General features: G+C 43.8%; 1 protein-coding gene across 1 annotated transcript in view; it reads left to right on the forward strand.

Annotated features, from left to right (window-relative positions):
- Positions 1-18,565, forward strand: part of Synpr (synaptoporin) — a 129,260-nt gene that overhangs the window by 74,334 nt on the left and 36,361 nt on the right. The window contains exon 3 of the mRNA XM_010606578.2: positions 15,137-15,335. Coding sequence (XP_010604880.1) covers positions 15,137-15,335 — 199 coding nt within the window. The remainder of the gene's footprint in view (positions 1-15,136; positions 15,336-18,565) is intronic.

The following is an 18,565-nucleotide window of genomic DNA, read 5'->3' on the forward strand; positions in this document are numbered from 1 at the left end:
GATATAGATATAGATATATATAGATATATATAGATATATATATCTATATATATATATGTATGCTGTGATCGAAAATGTGGTGAATATCAAATGATTTTAAATGTATCACAGTGCAATACATGTTGCCATCAACTTCCTTCAAAATACTCCCCCTTGCTTCAAACACACTTGTCCCGTCATTGTTGCCACATTCTGAGGCAGTTCCAGAAGTCCTCTTTCATGAGCATCTTTAGTTGCACCATTATGGCTGCCTCCGTATACTGAATTGACTCAAAATGTTTGCCTTCCGTGGTCATTTGACTTTGGAGAAAAGCCAGGAGTTGCATGGTGGCAGAATTGGTGAAGAAGGTGGTTGAAGACACATCCTAATGTCTCTGTGAGCTGCCTTTCCATAGGATGGCACTGTGATCAGCATTCGCTGTATTTTTATCATACCTCATAAAAACCTATGGAAAGAGGACTTCCAGAGCTGGCTCAGAAAGTGGCAAGGATGATAGAATACTTGTATTCAAAGTGAGAGGGGGCATATTTTGAGGGAGATCAATGGCAATGTCTCTTTTAGAGTAATAATTTTTTTAGGTTTAAGCACTACATTTTTGAGCATCTGCTATGTGTCAGGGACTATAGTAAGCACTAGAGACACAATAAGGAATTAGAACCTCTTTCTCTATATGTTTCCTCTGTTGACTTCATTATCCTTAGTAGGAACCCATATACATGTATTATATTCCTAAATCCAAGGAGTAAAACATGATAACTATTAGATCTAGATCTTATGTTCAAGCATGAAAATCAAGGAAGTGTTCAGAAAAGAAATAGGTGCCAGCTGAACAAAAATATCAGCTGCCCGCTTTATGGGTACATTATGTCAAATAATGCTTGCTTGCCTGTTGTAGACTCCTCACCTCTACACCATAGTCTGTGAGTCCCCTTCAAGAGTAAAGACAAATGACCCAGAAAAGAAAGTAAGACAAATGATGGAGACATTACCAATTACACCATGTAACTATCACAATGGAACATCTCATTTTGACCTGTTTTCCTGAGAAATACAAGAATTCCCCATAACGGAGATAGAGGCTCTTCCTTGCTGGACAAGCACATGTGATCAGCATCTAGGCAGTGCTGTCTCCAGTTCAGAGGCACAAGCCCTTTATTCCCTTTGTCCACTGTCTTGGCTGCTTTCTCCCTGCTGGAACAAAATACTCAGCACTGACAAGTTAGAGGAAGAAAGGTTTATTTTACCTCATAGTTTGTAGTGGTTTCAATCCACAGTCGGTTGGCTCTAAGGTAGGGCAGCATGGCAGAGAGGGATAGCAGAGGAGAAACAATTCATGGTGTAGCAGGCAGGAAAGCAGCAAAGTAGCAGCATAGAACCTCCCTTCTTTTTATCCCCTCCAGGTCTACAGGTCTATTAGTTGGTATAACCCACACTCAGGGTGGGGCCTCTGTCTTCCGTAAATCCATTCACCTACACTATGCTAAACCAATCAGTGGGCAAATTCAGTATTACACAGCTTTAATCCATAATTACACACTCTAGATCAAGCTGCTTCCCAGACTTCCCACTTATGAGTTCATGAGGCTTGGGAGACATCTAGGTACAAGCCATAACACCAATGACAGTAAAACCTATTGTTCATTGTAATGACTTGCTCATAGTGAGTACTCAGTACACATCTGTGGAGTGACAGCAAAGCCTATGTAAAGTGTTGACTCAGTTCTTATTAACTGAGTTTCCAACAGTGTGCATGACGATAATGAAATAACTTGAAGAAAGTCAAAATCATCGTCTAGAGAAACAGATCTCAAACACAGAGTCTTAAGATCCCTCTATGTTATTAAAAAATTGATTGAGAACCACAAAGAGCTTTTTACTCATGAGGTTTATGCCTATGGATGTTTATTATATCGGAAATAACTAGAAACATAAAATGCAAGGATATACAAGTGCACAATGACGTGTGATCAGAACAATTGTGACATCACATCGCGTGAGTTCTGTGGGTGCCTTGTACCCACAGGGGGTTGTGACATGCAGCATGTTAACAATGTTTGGAAAACTGTTTTGGTCCCAGGGACCTCAAGAAAGAGATAGCCCAGGGGTCTCTGAAGCATAGATTTAGGATCTGTGGTCAGGGTTTCAGAAACATCAAGCATCTGTAGCAAAGTTGGACAAAAATATTAAATAATGCATTACTTGCAGGACATATTCATAGCATATATTCACTTGGGATTAACCTCGGTTTTTAAATGTCACGGAGGAAGCCGGATCTAACTTTTGTTTCTTCCATTTAAGTATCGTGTGAATTAAGAAGAAAACATTTTAGGGGCCAGGGATTTAGCTCAGTGGTGCCACTGCCTGCCTTATAAGTGCAGAGACCTGGGTTCAATCCCCGGTACCAATAAAATAAAATAAAATAAAAGCAACAAAAACAACCCTGACAGATTTACCATCCAAATTCAATTACTATTAATATTTTACCATACAATCAGACCTTGGTATTTGACTGCTCTGAAACTTGGAAAACTTGGCCTTTGACACATTTTTGAGTAAAAAAAAAAAAAAAAAAAAAGAAAAAAAAATTTTAAAGATGAAAAAAATCATAAGACAGATCTTTACCTCTATTGAAACACTGTTTATTGTTTTGCTGTTTCTGTTGTTTCAGGCTTTGTTTCTTTGAGACCCTCTAAATGATTAAATATATTGTCCCTTTTAAGCGATTTTTCTGGTCTTTTTTGAGCAGACTGTTGCCACTGGGCTCAAAAACTCTCCATGTCTTTTCTGCCAAATCCTTCCTAAGTGTTGTAGAAAAAGTGCCTTTTGTTGAAGAAGGATCTGGATTGGGCTGATTTCTTTGGAGATAGCAGGAAAGGACGCTGGCGTAGATGAACGTGAGGAGGCTGAGCTAGACACCGTGGGAGGCTTCAGACACTGCCCACCTGTGGATGGCAACACTGGCGTGTAAAGCCACACTGCTCCTTTCTGGTGGGATCGAGCAAATTCGGTGCTGAGCTTCGTGACGCTCCTTCACTTCTGTGCTCTGGGACATGATAGCGTCAAGCTGACTGACTGACTACAGAGTTTGTCACGTAGCAAAGTTCTGACTGCACGGCTTCTCCCCTGAGCACGTGGCTCACACGGGTCTCTTGGATCGGCTGGAGTGCACCCTGGGGCCTATGTGAGCACAGAGCACTCACAGCCCGGGCCGGGAGGAATGTGCAATAGGGCGACCTCGGTCTCTACACAGACCTTAGTGTTTGGCCAGCCTCCACTGTGCTCAGCCTTAGTTTCCCCATCTGTAGCATAGGGCTAATAATGATTTACTTCCCAGAGATGTCACAGATGTTGTATTACGGTGCACAGTACAGTGTCCACCACAGAGGCTAGATCCAATGCCTGCTAGCTCTTGCTGTCAATTATTGATGATGGCAGCTATTAATGATGGCAGCAGGACTGGGGTGATCCTGCCTGACTTCCTGAAGGGGTACAGTTTCCCCAGCTGCACCCTCATGCTCGAGCCTGAGCTCTCCTCTACCCCACTTCCCAGTCCTTAGTCTCTTGTGACTGACTGGCTGTACCTTCCAAACATCACTCCACACACCTCCCCTGGGAAACATTCTCGCTGTTGTCTGCTTAAACAGATTACTCAGGCACCCGCCTTTTCTTAGAACAAAGACTTGGAGAGTAGAAACCATCTCCTTATTGCTTGTCGTGGAATCCCTAACCCCTGGTTTAGAGCCAGCCAACCACGAACTAAACAGTTTCGTGAGCCAGTAAACCTCTCCTTTGAGCTGTGCGTGTTGGGTATTTTGTCCCAGTGATGGTAACTTGTGTTCTAGGAAGAGAGAAGCAAGGGGGTATGATGCTAGCAAACAAGGGAACAGAACCCAGCGGCATGTTCGTGCTGTGGTACGGAAGGGTCTTGATAATGGCCTTACATACAAAAAGAAGTCATCAGAGCAGCATTTTATACAGAGAAGTGACATGTTTTGATGTATGCCTTAAAAAGGCATCTAGTTGCTCTGCAGAAAACAACTTCTTATATGTCGTGTTCCAAATGCAGCTTGGAAATGGTATGATTGATCCCCTCGTCTCTGGCAGCTCAGTGGAAACATGGGTGGCATCATATTTGCTGACAATACAAGGCACTTTTCCTATTCCAAGCTGATAAATGTGTTTAACAAACTGTTCCTAGTTAAACTGAGCAATGTTTCCTTCTTAGACGTTTTTTTCTAGCACGAATTTATGTGTTTATGGTAATATTAATAACTGAAGGATGGGAAAATTTTCAGTTCCAAAGGCTCTTGACAAAGCAATCGCTTTTTGGTGGTTTAAAGGATATTGTGTTTTGTTCTATGCGTGTGATTGCTATTTACTTTACTATAATCTGGCATATATATTGAATTTTCCACCCAGCAAGTGTTCCATTAGGTTCTCTGTCCTGAGGATTCAACAAGAACATTCATTACTTGAAGAACGAAATAACAAGGGAACCATAGAGAGCAACCAATAACTGTTGACTGGCTAGGTTTTCAAGAGAGCCATATAAAACTAATCATGCCTGCTTCCGGGTCTTTAAAATGTATTGTTTGAAAGTATTTGGGTTTTTTTTTAAAAAGTCAGCTTTAGTAATTAATCTTAACCTTGAATCTAGACTTTGGAAACACTTTGCAATTCACATAGTAAATTGCACCAATACGTGCCTGTTGCATTCATGTCTAAATACAGTGTGCTCTATTAACTCACAGGCTGATCAAAGAACTGCTGTGAGGATGGGCTTTTCTTTCTTCCGCTTTGCAAGTGAGAAAGCTGAGGCTCAGGAAAGCATGAGAGTTGTTCAGGGTTACACAGCTGGTAGTTAAAGATGCTGCTTTATGCTGCCTTCAGTTAGGGAAGAAGAAAAGTGAAAACAGGTGGTCTTCCAACCCCAGACACGGAGACACCTGCAGGCGTGCTGCGGAGGGAGCACAGAAAGTGGTGACAGTCTAGTGCTTGCATGTTCCTCTCCAAGAAACCCCAGGACGGAGGCTGGATGAGGTGAGCACTGGGCGAGGCAATCAGAGGAAATAAGGGCCCACAAAATAGCTCAAACGCAGAAGCTTCAGAATGCAGGTCTTGTTTCTGTTTTCGCCATTAGGTCAACAAGAAGATCAAGTTGAGTAAATCTTAACCCTTTGGCAGTTTGAAAAACTATTGAAATATTTGATAGTTAAATAACATGACCCAGAGAAATAAATATGAAACATTCAAAATTTTCACCAATGGGGGCTGCTTAGAAAATTACTATGTAGCCTTTGAATATAACTGTACAGAGCAGGCTGTACAATATGGTAATTCATACATCTGTATCACATCATATCATATGAGAAACAGTAAAAATAAAGAGCAAAATAAAAGATCATAACGGGAGGTAGCAGATAGGTTGTTCTCAGAGGGGAGGGGGATCTAGAGATGGAGGGAGAGGGAGGGGTAAGGGGTTGCAAAAAGAATCTGGATGTGCGCTGTACATGTACAGGTCCCTGTGAGAACATAAACAGGAACTTCAAACACAAGAAAAGAGGAAGGGGACCAAGGGAGGGGCAGGCAGGGAAAAGGGATGAAAAAGGAACTGAGCTGTGTTATGTACATGCACCGCCTTCCCCCACGGCACTGCACACAGGTACTAATGATCTAAAATAATAATAAGTCAGAAAAAGCCAAAAAAGATAGATCTTTCTTTAAAAATAAGCTATGTGTTAGTCACATCACTAGGTAATAAAAAGTAGATTTCAGGCCTTGTTCAATTTCCATTTTTATTTTTTGGTTGTTGATGTTTGAAAAGGAATGACTAGATTCCATTTTTCTACTTTAAACATTTCTATATTGATTAAATTTTTCACTGAATGAATGAAAACAATTTAACCTAAATTTTAAATAAGGATCAGCCCAGGTTTTGTGCCTGTACCTTTGAACACTGCCTACCTGTACCCTTTGAACACTGCAAATATCTTTAATCAAATCCTTTACACTTTCATTCATAAAACTTTTCTATGTTGACCAAATAAAATAGGTGGGTCTGTTATGTTAGCTAGACATTCATAAAATTTAAACCCCACTCTGGAACTGGTTTTGTTTCATAATTTGTTTGGGTAGAGTATCACAATTCATGGAAGACACACAAGACAAACATGTCCCCCGAAATAACTGCTCATAACTGCATTATCTATTTTAACTTGGCAATGTGGAGGCAGTCTGAGCTCGCTACTCAAATTCTATTTGAAGAAAGCACACATCATAAATCATAGCTATGAGCACAGTGGTCCCCTTCACAAGGCAGTGTAGTTTCATAGCCTCAGTTCTCTGGGTTTCACTCCCTGGCCTCCGCAAAACCACTCCTTGCTGTCTGCTTTTTATTTTGAGAAGTCTATCTACATACACACAAACCTATGGCAGGGGGAATGCCATTTGGAAAGGCTTTTCTTAACTGCGCAGTATGCTTTCAATAAATTGAGTGTCTTTGTGGCACACAGAGAATTTTCCTGCCTCACACATTTGAATACAATGAATAGTGTGGAAAAGAGTATTGTTTTCAGTAACCTTGATTATATTTTCCAAAGTCTGGCTCAGCTCCTGAGAGGAAAGGAGATTATCTTTAGTAATGGTGAAGTGAAGAGGACACAGTGTAATGGAAAGTTCCTTCTATGATGAGAATAAACTTTAATCTACTTAGTTAATACATAAATCAAGGACAAATGCCTCTATTGTATTGAAAAGCAAAAATATAGCATTTTTCACCTGCTCAAAGGAAATATTTATCATGAATATATCCTGTTTCTGCAAACACTAGAGATGAAAACGCTTTTGACTCAACCAAGGTTAGGACTAAAATGACTAGAAAGATGATTCTGGCTCCCTACACAGTGCCGTTGCCCTGGAGACAAGGAAGATGAAAGTCACCCTTTAGGTCTAGAAGATGGGACATGGGTACCGTCACCTCTCTCTGCTGACCTTCCTGGGACTAGCAGCATCACTAGAGTCCTCCAGGTGGCCTAGCAGGATGCCTGTGTACTGACCCTCCATTCCGAATGCAGCCCAGCAAGAACTTTCTCCCAAGAAAGGCACCATTGGCATTTTGATCTCCACCATCTTTGAGAGAGTCTGGGGTTTCAAACTCTCTCTGTTCCTCCTTGGAAACCTGGATTCCAACCTGGATCCACGTCAAGTAGCCTGGGCCCAAGGACCAGAGCTCTCTCTCTCTCCTCACACACACTGCGCTCTTCCCAGGCCTGTGCTCACAGCCCACTTTGAACTGTCCCCCACTTCTGCCCAAAGCTACCTTCACCTTGCGCTCTTCCCAGGCCTGTGCTCACAGCCCACTTTGAACTGTCCCCCACTTCTGCCCAAAGCTAAGAAGGAGGCTCTAAGAAGGCACACTTCTCCCCAGACTTTGACCATCATGTGCAAATAAGCCTGTGAGGTCCAGGGGCATAAAGCAACATTCTCTTTCAATCAGTGCCATTCTTTAGAACTCATGAAATCACCTGTGGGCCAACAGAGCAGGACAACGAATGGCCACAGTCCCTGTGTTTCCAAGCCAGGGTCCATTCTGTTGAGAGATGATTTAGTGACCATGAAGAGTTAGCTCTTACAAGGGCACTGGAAAAGCCAACGGTACTATAAGGCAGCAAATGTGGGATTTATGAAAACAGTAAATAGAATATTTTGTCACACAATGGGTTGTGAGCAAAAGCTGTGGGACCAGTTGGTCTCCATTTCAAGGCCTTGCATCATTACACGCCTCATCCCTACAGTAAAGGTGTAATAGGTCAGAGACACTTCCTCAAGCTTGAAGTCTGGAACCCTCTGTGGAGGCTTTGCCATTAGTGTCACCTGGGATTGGCCTCTGGAAGTGGCAGATATCAAGTCACCATCAGCATCCGAAATAGCAGCACCAGAGATCTTGCTTCAGGTACAATTATTTTTAATATGGCCAGGCTAGGCGCATGTGCCTGTAATCCCAGCACTCTGGGAGGCTGAGGCAGCAGGACCGCAACCTCAAGCCCAGGCTGGGCCACTCCGTGAGGCCCTGTCCCAAAGTGAAACAAAACAACACAGGAAGCTAGGAAGTTACAGGTGGAGATTTGCCCTTCTCAACTTCCGGAGGATCTCCAGTCCCACCGCCCCTAGCTCACCCGGTCCTGCCTCGGGCTCTCTGGCACCTGGAACCTTTCAGGGATGCGGGAAGGGAAGGCGTAGCGTGATGGAGACGACAGTGGTTTGGAAATGGAATCTGGGCCATCAGTAAAACAACTCAGATGTGGGTGTCGGGAAGCTGGACTCTGGGCTTGCGCATCCTCCGTGCCCGCGGCGTGATCTGGCGGTTCTTCAGGGAGTCTGAGCTCCAGCTCTTCTGTGGAGCGGGAGGCCTGCTGCGGCTTAGGCGGCGGCGATGTGAAGGTGCCGTGTCGTTCTCAGGGCTCTGCACTGGTGTATGTTGTGAGTCACATAAGCTGAGCAGGTGGTGGTGGTGGTGTGTGTATGTGTGTGTGATGCACACTCGGATGGGCACAGTAAGGCTAGCAAAAATCAGACAATGCAAAACTAGACAATTGCCGATGTTTCAGAAGGAGGAAAGCAAAATGAAGCCCAAAGATTAAAGTCCCTGTCACCTGGTAAACAGCATGAAACAGAGCCGTGGAAAGGCCGGGTAGAGAGCGCACGCTCCCCCGCTGGGCCACTTCACTCCGCGCTCGGACGCTCAGGGACAGCAGCTGCCCTGAGCCTTCGTGCTCCCCTTTGTTTGCAGGACAGGTGCTTACTGCTTCGCCGAGACGCTCCCACGCTGTTGGGCGCCTTAGTCCCGTCTTCTACAGCGGGTGAGATAGTCTCAGTGATCTCAAAGGTCGCCTTACCCGTGACCATAAAGGTTCAGAGTGGGCCAAGAGGCATCTGCGCTGTATTTCACAGAGTGACTAAGAGAAGCGCACTGTGATGACAGTGTCTGTTCACTTGCCCTCTACCTGGTTCTGAGGAAAATGGAGAATAACCCCGCCCAAAACTGGAAAGTCGGGCACTTTTGAACGGCTTTCTATCGGTCAGCGTTCGGGGCTTCAACCCTGTCACTGCCGGCTGTCGGGAAAGCGCCTCTTCCACGTAGTTCAGGCCGCGGCAGGGTGAGAGCCGGCTCTGTCTGCCTTAGAAGCAGCAGCTTGGGAAACCTGGCTTGGCCGTTGCTGTGCAGACATTCGGCCGGGGATCTGGGGCCGCTGTGCCCTCTCAGGCAGACGCGGAGGTGGGCCCCGGCTCCTAGCAGGCTCCTCCGTCCGTCTCTCCGTGACACCGTCTCTGCCAGCGCCGGCACGCGCAGGCCTCGCTCACCACCCACGGCTTTTCCTCCACAGCAGTGACGGTACCTACTTCAGAGCTGTTCCCTGCTGTACGGGAGGCTCCGGGAGGTAAGGAGGGTGGCTCAAGGCCTAGCGGGAGAAGAGGGCAGCCACTGCTTCTACAACACCCTTGTCGATTTCACCCGTTTAAGTACTGCTCCTGAGATCAGACCAGATCGGATGGCAAGCCATAAACAAATACTGCTATTGATAAAGCTATGCCAGCTTGCCCTCCTCCAGGCCCCCGAAGAGATTGTTACATTTGTTATTTTCCCGGACCCTACAAACAGCTAAACACTGTGATGCTCAGTAAGTGCTTTCGTTAGAGCATCAGCGAAATGCTCTAAATAACCCCAATTACAGCATTGGTTAAAAAAATTAAAAAGAAAGAAATTAATCCAAAATGGAGGCCTTTTGCTGATAGACAACATGCCGTAAAACCCAGTGAAATTCATTTACCCCTTGATTGGTCAGACCAGCCAGGAAGGGAATTATACATTTGAAATCAACAAATTGGACAGCGACTGCTCCCTGATGGGTCCCTGACGAGATCAGAGATGGCCCCATCCACTTCTAGACTCTGCTGATTGACATACTCTATCTCTAAAGAACAGCTTTTGGTTTCCATGTTTGGCTTCGAAACTAAAGATATTTGTTTCTAAAGTTACAACAGCTGCAAGATATGTGCTGGCTATAAACTCTTCTCTTCCCAAATAATATATATCATTATAAGTTATATATACATGTTTTGAAGAACTTTGTGTGCCTGTATGTATACACATACTTGAGTCTCTTAAAGAGTACATCATACAGAACCCAAAATCTTAGTGATGTAAATTGCTGTGCTCAGACTATTCAAAGCCGTGTGCACCCCCATCAGTGCTTCCCTCGCCCGGAATTGGCCCTACTTGAGGCCCTGACTTCTACTTCTCCTGCCTCCAACCCAGGGTGTTGGTGGGCCAAATACCCAGCTATAATCACGGGTACTGATTAGACTTTTTACTGGCTTCGGGCCTAGTGCAGATGAGCACGCAGCACTTCCTGTAAGTAGCGTGACGCCTCAACAGTGAGGGAACTGTCGCTCCTCAGCGGTGGGCCCTTTTCCTCCTGCTGCTCCCACGGTGTGCCAGGCTGCAGACCAGCGAGGGGCCCGGCCTCTGGACCTGTACCAGCCTAAGTCGTCTGCGTCATGGCACCCGGGGAGCAGGTGTGCGTGGCTCAGACAGCTGTGACAGGGGACAGAGGTTTTGTTTTGCATGACTTTTATCCTAGAAACTTTCCAGTGTGTCTTCCAATTAAGACCAGCATCTACAGTAAGGCCCAGCAGCACCCCCACTGGGGCTTTTGGTGGTGTCCCCACACCTGCACCACTCCCCTCCTTTCCTGCTGTCTTCCGGTCTCTGAGACACACTGCCCCTGCACACTCTGGGCTCCTTGCCTGTGCAGGGACTCGGTACGTCCTCTTCCCTAGCTAGTCCTGAACAGTTTCATTGACATTCTCTTCGCTCATCACACAATTCACCATTTAAATGTGCTATTTGATAGCTTTTGATGTATTCATGGCACTGTTTGTCACCCCTCAATTTATGCACATTGCTATTATCCCAAAAAGAAACCCTACCTCTGAGCTGTCATCCTCAGTTCTCCATCCTAGCCCCAGCCAAACACTGACCTGCTTTGGTCTCCATGCATTTGCCTATTCTGAGCATTTCATGTCAGTGTAATCATACAGTCGGTAGTCGCTTGTGTCTGGCTTTTTTCACTTTACATTTTCGGGTTCATCCACAGGTACCTGCGTGTCACTCCTTTAACTGAGAAATACCATTCCATCTGATGGATATACACATTTCAGTCATCAGTCGATGGACATTTGGATTCTCTCCACTTTTTTGGTTATTATGGAGGATGTGTGTGAACATTTTTGTACAAGATTTTATGTAGACAAACATTGCTCCTGTCTTGGGCGAGTGTCTGGTGTGGGACTGCTTGATCATATGAAAGCTCTGTGTGAAGAGCTGCCAGCCTGTTTTCCAAAGTAGCAGCTCCATTTCACTTTCTCACCAGCAACACATGAAAGCTCTAATTTCTCTACAGCCTTGCCAACCCTCATGATTCCAAACTTACCATCTTTTTTAAGTTTAGCTATTCTAGTGGGGATGAAGTGGTAATTCACTGTGCTTTCCCAACTTTTATACTCATTTTTAAAGCTGCAGATTGAAGATCACCTCCATAGACAAACAGCACTCGACCACTCCACTACCTGACTGGGCTAACACCCATCTCGCAAAACCTCTTTTCTCTCCAAACCTCAAGTTTAACCTAAGCACAGACCATCCTGCCACTTTTTGATTCCCCACTCTATCCCCAGCTTCTAGTCATTGAGTGGATTATAAAGTTGCTTATTAAAAACTAATATCTAGAATATACGAAGAACTCAAAAAATCAAACCCTTCAAATTTAAAGATCCAATCCAAAAATGGGCATCCGAAATAGACACTTCTCAGATGAAGATGTAGAAACAGCAAATAAATATACTAAAAAATGTTCAACATCCCTGGTCATCCAAGAGATGCAAATTAAAACAGCACTGAGATTCTATCTCACTCCACAAAGAATGGCTGTCCTCAAGAAATCAACCTATAACAAATGCTGGTGGGGCCGTGGGGGAGAAGGAACCCTGCTCCATTGTTGGAGGGAGTGTAGACTGGCGCAACCACTGTGGAAATCTGGTGGAGATTCCTCAAGTAACTAAAGCTAGAGGTTCCATTTAACCCAGATATTTCCCCATCTGGGTATTTTCCCTAAAGAGTTAAAAGCATCATAGCACAGTGATATATGCACACCCATGTTTAAAGCAGCACAATTTATACTAGCTTAATCTTGGAAACAGCTCATCTGCCCATCAACAGATGAATGGATAAAGAAAATATAGTATATATATTGGGGTATTACTCTGCCGTGAAGGATAAATTGAGACATTTTATGTAAATGGATGAAATCTCAAGACCATAATTTTAAGTGAAATAAATCAGACGTAAAGGTTTAAATATGACATTTTTTTCTCTGATGTGAGAAACTCAAAGGGTAAGAAAGGAGCAACATGGAGGACAGATATTGGGAAAAGTAGGAAGAACTTGTTCAAATGAGAAGGACTATGGGGTGGGGTTGGAAGGAAGGGAAAAGAGACAGAATGGAAGGGAAAATGGAAACAAAACTTGTAAATTGCCAGAAGGGAGGGTGAAGAAGGGGGAGAGGAATGGGACAAAAAAGAAGGAAGATACGTTTTCTTCATTATAATCATTGTGTATGGCAAACATGCCCCCCCAAAATATATATATATATATAAATGTTGTAAATGTTAACAGATGTGTTAAATGAATGACATATAAAAATAGTAAGAAAAAGCATGCAACATCTAAAAATCATGTTTTAGAATTGACATGATTACCGTATTAGTCAGCTTCCTTGTCACTGAGGCACAATACCCAGCATCACAGCTCAAAGAAGATGACGTTTCATTGGCTCATGGTTTCAGCCCTGATCTCCTGGCTCAGGGCAGAGACAGCAAGCCAGAGAGCCAGCGCAGCAGAGCCGCTCAGTTCGTGTGGGCAGGGAGCAGAGCAGGGGAACAGCCCAGAGCAGAAGGGCCAGAGCCAGACAGACCATGCGCCATGCTTCCTGCCCACTCAGACACATCTAGAGGTCTGCTTCAGCAGGCCCTAGAGCGGACCCCAAGGCCAGTCAAGCTGAAACTCCACCCCAGCTGCCACAGTCACCTCTTCAATCTCCTCCATCTTTCCATATTACCAAAGATCAAATTATTGATCAGTATTTTAATATCTCTGGTAAGGGCGGGTAAGGAGCTATCCAGTATAACTGTGGCGCACTCTTCTGCTCTCCTGAAGTAGACAGTAACGCTACACCTCTATGTTTTTTTAAGCAAAACCTCTCCATATAAACACTTCATTCTTAAGCATCAAATTTTAAAATATAATTTTAAGAAATAAGTGACTTAGGGGAAATGGATTCTCCTGTTTTAGTTGCCACTAAGCACTGCTCCTAGAGTTCGCAGAGGGCCTGGGATTCAGCCTGGAATACACTGCCAGGGGCCACAGACTTCATTTTGAAAGAACTTTCATTCTAGTTAATGTTTTCACTAATTCACATAAGCAGTTAATGCAGAAGTTCAAAAATCATTTGAGGAGTCAGGTGCACATTTAAATCCCTGGCCCAATGTGCCTTCAGACAAATTATTCAATCTTGCTAGGCCTCAGTTTCCTCATCTGTAAAGGCGCGAGAAGACAATAAATAGGCCTGCATTAGAGTTTTTTGTGGGCATTCGATTAAATAATGTGTTCAAAACGCGGCATTTAGAACTTAAGAAATTCTCCAGTATGTTAGTTGCTATCATTATCATTATTATTATTTTACCACTGCTTCCTAAATCAGAAGAGAATATGCACAACAAATCTGTTGAAAGGGAATAAATTTTGCTTAGTAAGAAATACACTTTCCGGATACTGGGGATCGAACTCAGGACCTTGCACTGGCCAGGCAGGTGCTGGTACCACTGAGCTACAGCCCCAGCCTAGAAATACACTTTCTAAACGTAAGTTGGGAATTTTTTAGATTCGCGGATGGCTTTATCATCACTGTTATTTTTATGGATGATTTCCAAGTGATATTTTATTGACATAAATAAGACACATTTATATCTATTTCCAGATGCCTCCCTATAGTCATTTCTGAAGAAGGATTGTATTTCCTACCTTAAATTATAGTTTGCCACTGAGTTCTTATTCATGGCATGAGCTGCAGTATGGAGACGTAATACATCTTCCTTAAGTGTCATCTGCTGAGCAGAAAGTATTCTTCAAGCATCATATTTATTTCTATCAAGGAATATACTGAGCTTAGGTATTACCCTGATGGAACTTACTCTCCACAATAGAATTTCTAGGTACAAGATCCTAATGATGAATGTAACTATATTGTATTCCTAAAATGTACTGATAAACTTAAAGGGAAAAAAAATAAAATAGAATTTCTAAAAGTTCATTTGAATTAGAGTCTATAAGAATGTTCCTTCATTTACCCAAGTTCTGAGTGCATAACTACAGTTAGGCTTCGGGTATGCACAGAAAAGGAAACCAAGATTCCACTGTTGTGGAGATGTTCGTTGTTGATAAGAGGACAGCAGAGACAGAAAAGTACTCAAATGCATGGCCAAGACAGACGTAACTGGTAATAAATGCTGCGAGTAATATCAAACAGCGTTATGTTAAAGAAAATGTCTACAGGAAAGGGACTGCTTTCGATCAGTGGTTAGGAACAAGCTCTCCCAGCAGGTGCCTGAGCTGAAGAGGCGGTTTGAGAACTGTCCGGGAGCAGAATGATTTAGGGAAAGGGCAGGACCACGTGTGGCGTAACTGGGAAGGGGAGAGCAAGCTAATGTGGTTGGAAAAGGCGATGCAGCCCAAAGAGCAGGGGAAGAGTCCAGATACACAGCCAGGGTGCAGGGTGCAAAACTGCAGGCCCTGCTAGGGCGAGAAAGCATGGAGTAGGGCAGTGAAACAATCCGGGGTGTTTTCTGCAGTATCTAGTTCCACTTGTCCAGCTACGATCTGTGTAAATCCCTTGAGAAATGCCGTCTGCTAGCACACCATAAAACTCCCGAGCCACACCTCACTTTGCCTTAGAAGACAGAGATACAACCACTGGTTTCCTCTCCAGAGCACTCACGTGTCTTCTTCAACCTGCGGTTTAGGTTGCACCAGGTGACCTTCGAGGTGCCCACCTGCGAGGGGAAGGGACGGCAGAAGCTGGCGCTGACTGGCGACTCCTCGTCCTCGGCAGAGTTCTTTGTCACCGTGGCTGTCTTCGCCTTCCTCTACTCTCTGGCCGCCACCGTTGTTTACATTTTCTTCCAGAACAAGTACCGGGAGAACAACCGGGGCCCACTGATTGTAAGTGTGAAAGAATTTTTCTAATTTCTTTTGCTAATGCTTGTGGGGCTTTGGCGTTCCTGAGCCTTGGAGGCAGGTATTTGAAAGGAATTCACATTCTTTTTCATCCAAATCCCTTGGAGGGACAAAAGAAGCATGGTGCCTGTCAGGTGTCTTGTCTCTGCCTGGAGAAGGCACCACAGGCTGGCTGCAAACCCCCCTGAGATAATGGTTGGGAAGCACAGGAGATGCAGGGAAGAGCTGCAAGGCTTGCTGCAGATATATCACGAACCCAGCACATGGAAGTGGTCGCTATTTTCCTCACTGGTTGTTTAGACGGTGGGGTTTGTGCTTTTGGGGATGTTTTGTTGCCTCAGGATAAGACAGTCTGTGCCCAGAACTGTTTGGTTTGAAGATGGAATTATCCACCTTTCTCCCTCCACCATCCCACCAGCCCCCAGTTTCTCTGGCCCTGTACAATGGTACAAGGACTCATCTGGATGGAATTAGCACTGGAAAGTATGTGGGAACACAAGCACACATACACCAGGAGGACACACAACACACCCTCAGACGGGTGCATGGTCAGGGATAATTTTAAGAAAATAATTTCCAGCCTTTATGTGTAAATTTGCCTAAAATCTATCTTCCTGATGGTGCCTTGCCTCTGAAAATATCTTGCTTTCTTTTTTCTTAATCACTGTTAGGCAGCTTTCTGTCACTATAGCAAAATACCAGAGATAATTAACTTATAAAGAGAAAAGGGTCATCTTGGTCCATCATTGTAGAGGTTCCAGCCAGTAACTGATTGGATGCATCGGTTTCACCATCTGCCAGATGGTGATGGCAGGGAGTACTTAGAGGAGCAAATTGCTCACCTCAGAGCCAGAGAGCAAAAGGAGAAAGAAGAAAGCCACTGCCTTTGCAGGTAGCCCCAGGGACCTGGTCCAATGACCTGAGCACTACCCAGAAGGTCTCTCAAGCCAGCAGTGTCACTGAGGACCAGGCCTGTGGCACCTGGACCACTGGGGAGACATTCAGTATCAAAGTACAACATCTACCGATCGCATTTCCTAGAGAGAAGCATTTTTCCTCACCATCCCACATCTTACTACACAGTGTATTTATAGATGAGACATTTGAGGCCCTGAAAAAAGTGTCCTGAAATACTGGTGCTGATGAAAGTGAGCCCAATGCCTGGGTCAGATATTCTTTTGGATATAATGAAATTTTGGGGGCCTTCAATAACATTGAGGGTCCTAATCTGCCCGCCATTTGACAGATGACATAAATTGTTTCTGCTTACAGGTGACTATGTGGTCTGAGACATAGAAGTCTTTCTAGTCTCATATTTATACAAACAAGCTTTTCCACCATGTAAATCTACAAATTAAAAAGTAGAAATAAAATCCATGCTGAACCATGTCCCATTCTAGAAACAAATAATATTTGTCCAAAAAATAAACTAACTGAAGAAAAACACAACAATCTAAGAAACAGAAATTTCAACAAAATTTGCTGTTTAAAATTTATTTTTTATTAAATTTATAATATATTTTTGCTTTGGATAATTGTCCATTAATAATATTTGCAATGATTGCCCATACCAAAAGGAAATTATACTACTTAAACTCTTAGAGTCATAAGTACTTATAAAATATCTTTCCTTAAATTGGTGTATTTTATTGCAAAGAAATATAATAGGGTGATCAACAAAAAGCTTTCAGATATGGTAAATTAGGCTATAATGCTGTGAGGAAAGTGTAATGGAAATGTAAGTCCAAAAAGAATAAAACAAAAATATTAAATTTCCATTTGTTAAATAATTTATTTTAACGGGTGATAAGGAGTGTTGAATAAATATTAATTGTAACATTTAAAATTGATACAGTAGCTATACTTTTAAAAAATAAAGTATGCCAGAAATTTTGTTTTTTAAAATTATTTAAACTTTTACTAAAACCAAAATTAGATGCATACTTTACACAGGTAGGGACACAGTTGTTAGAAAGCCTTTTAGGCAGTATGTGAGTAAAATAAATTTCACCAACTTCTAGTCTGTCACTCTGAGCCCAGATCCTTAAAATGGGCAAGTTTTGAAGGTTAAGTGGGAATAATGCCAATTTTCAGGACTTGGTAGATAAGGTAGAAAACTTTTAAAAAGTTCAGATTTGTGGCACTTTAATGTGCTAGAAAAGCAGGAGTAACACAGTAGAACCTGACCCTCTGAGCTGGCATTTTGTTCCCCACTTTTGAGTGGGGCGAGCAGCTTTAACAGAGTAGCCTGATCTGGTCTCCCCTCCGTGATGTGCAGATAAATCACAAACATAATGCAGCGTGCGTGTCCCACGAAACTAAGACGCACTCGCCCATTCCTAGACCCTGCATTCTCCCACAGCACCCTCGAGTCCAGAGAATACCATGACGTCCAGAGGGAAGACGCATGCATAGCCAGTTTGTCCACGAAGTGGGAAAAGCCCCGATTGTGGTGTAAGACTCCATTCTCCTCCCGCGAAAGCGTACTGCCAAGGTTTGCTGTCTGACCCGTGTGATCTTTCTCATCAGGCAGGATCTCATGAAATCTTGAGTTGCATCTTGTTTTAGGCAGGTTTTATTTATTGCTTCCTGGTAGAGATAATTCTAGTAATAAAAAAGGAAATGCACCAAGATAAAACTTCCATAATATTTTTAAAATGTTGTGCTCATCCCTTGGCAGATAAAAGTTCATTTTAAAGGAGACTTGAGATGGATAAGGGATGAAAAAAAAGGAACCGGATGTGTTCTGTACATTGTACCAGCTCCCCACAAGGGATGTAAACATCACATAGTGCTAGCGTGCATGATAGAAGGAAGGGGTGGGAGAGAGGGAAGGGTGTGAAAAGGAATGGAGATGTGTCCTGTATGTGCCACAGCTCCACGTACCACACACGAGTACTAACAAACTAAGAAAACAAAAAATAGGAAAAAGAGAGAGGCCTGAGTCTGACACGTCACAAAGGCAGGTGGCGTGGAGACCAGGAGGGTGCCACGGAGCTGTGAAGAGCACACGCTGCCCTCCCTACCCCAGCACGACAGGGCCGTGACAGGGAAGCGAGCGTGCGCTGTGACACTGCGCCTGAAGGGCTCAGGCAAACTCACAGGTGAGCAAGACCTGGAGACGGCGGCTCACATGCAGACCTGCCCACTGCACAGACGGTTGTCCAGATGGAACGATAGCTGCAACAGGTGCAGGTCAGTCGTACATATTTGGG

Source organism: Fukomys damarensis, unplaced genomic scaffold (genome assembly GCF_012274545.1).
Source record: "Fukomys damarensis isolate Sample0158 unplaced genomic scaffold, DMR_v1.0_HiC HiC_scaffold_28, whole genome shotgun sequence".
Taxonomy (NCBI): Eukaryota; Metazoa; Chordata; class Mammalia; order Rodentia; family Bathyergidae; genus Fukomys; species Fukomys damarensis.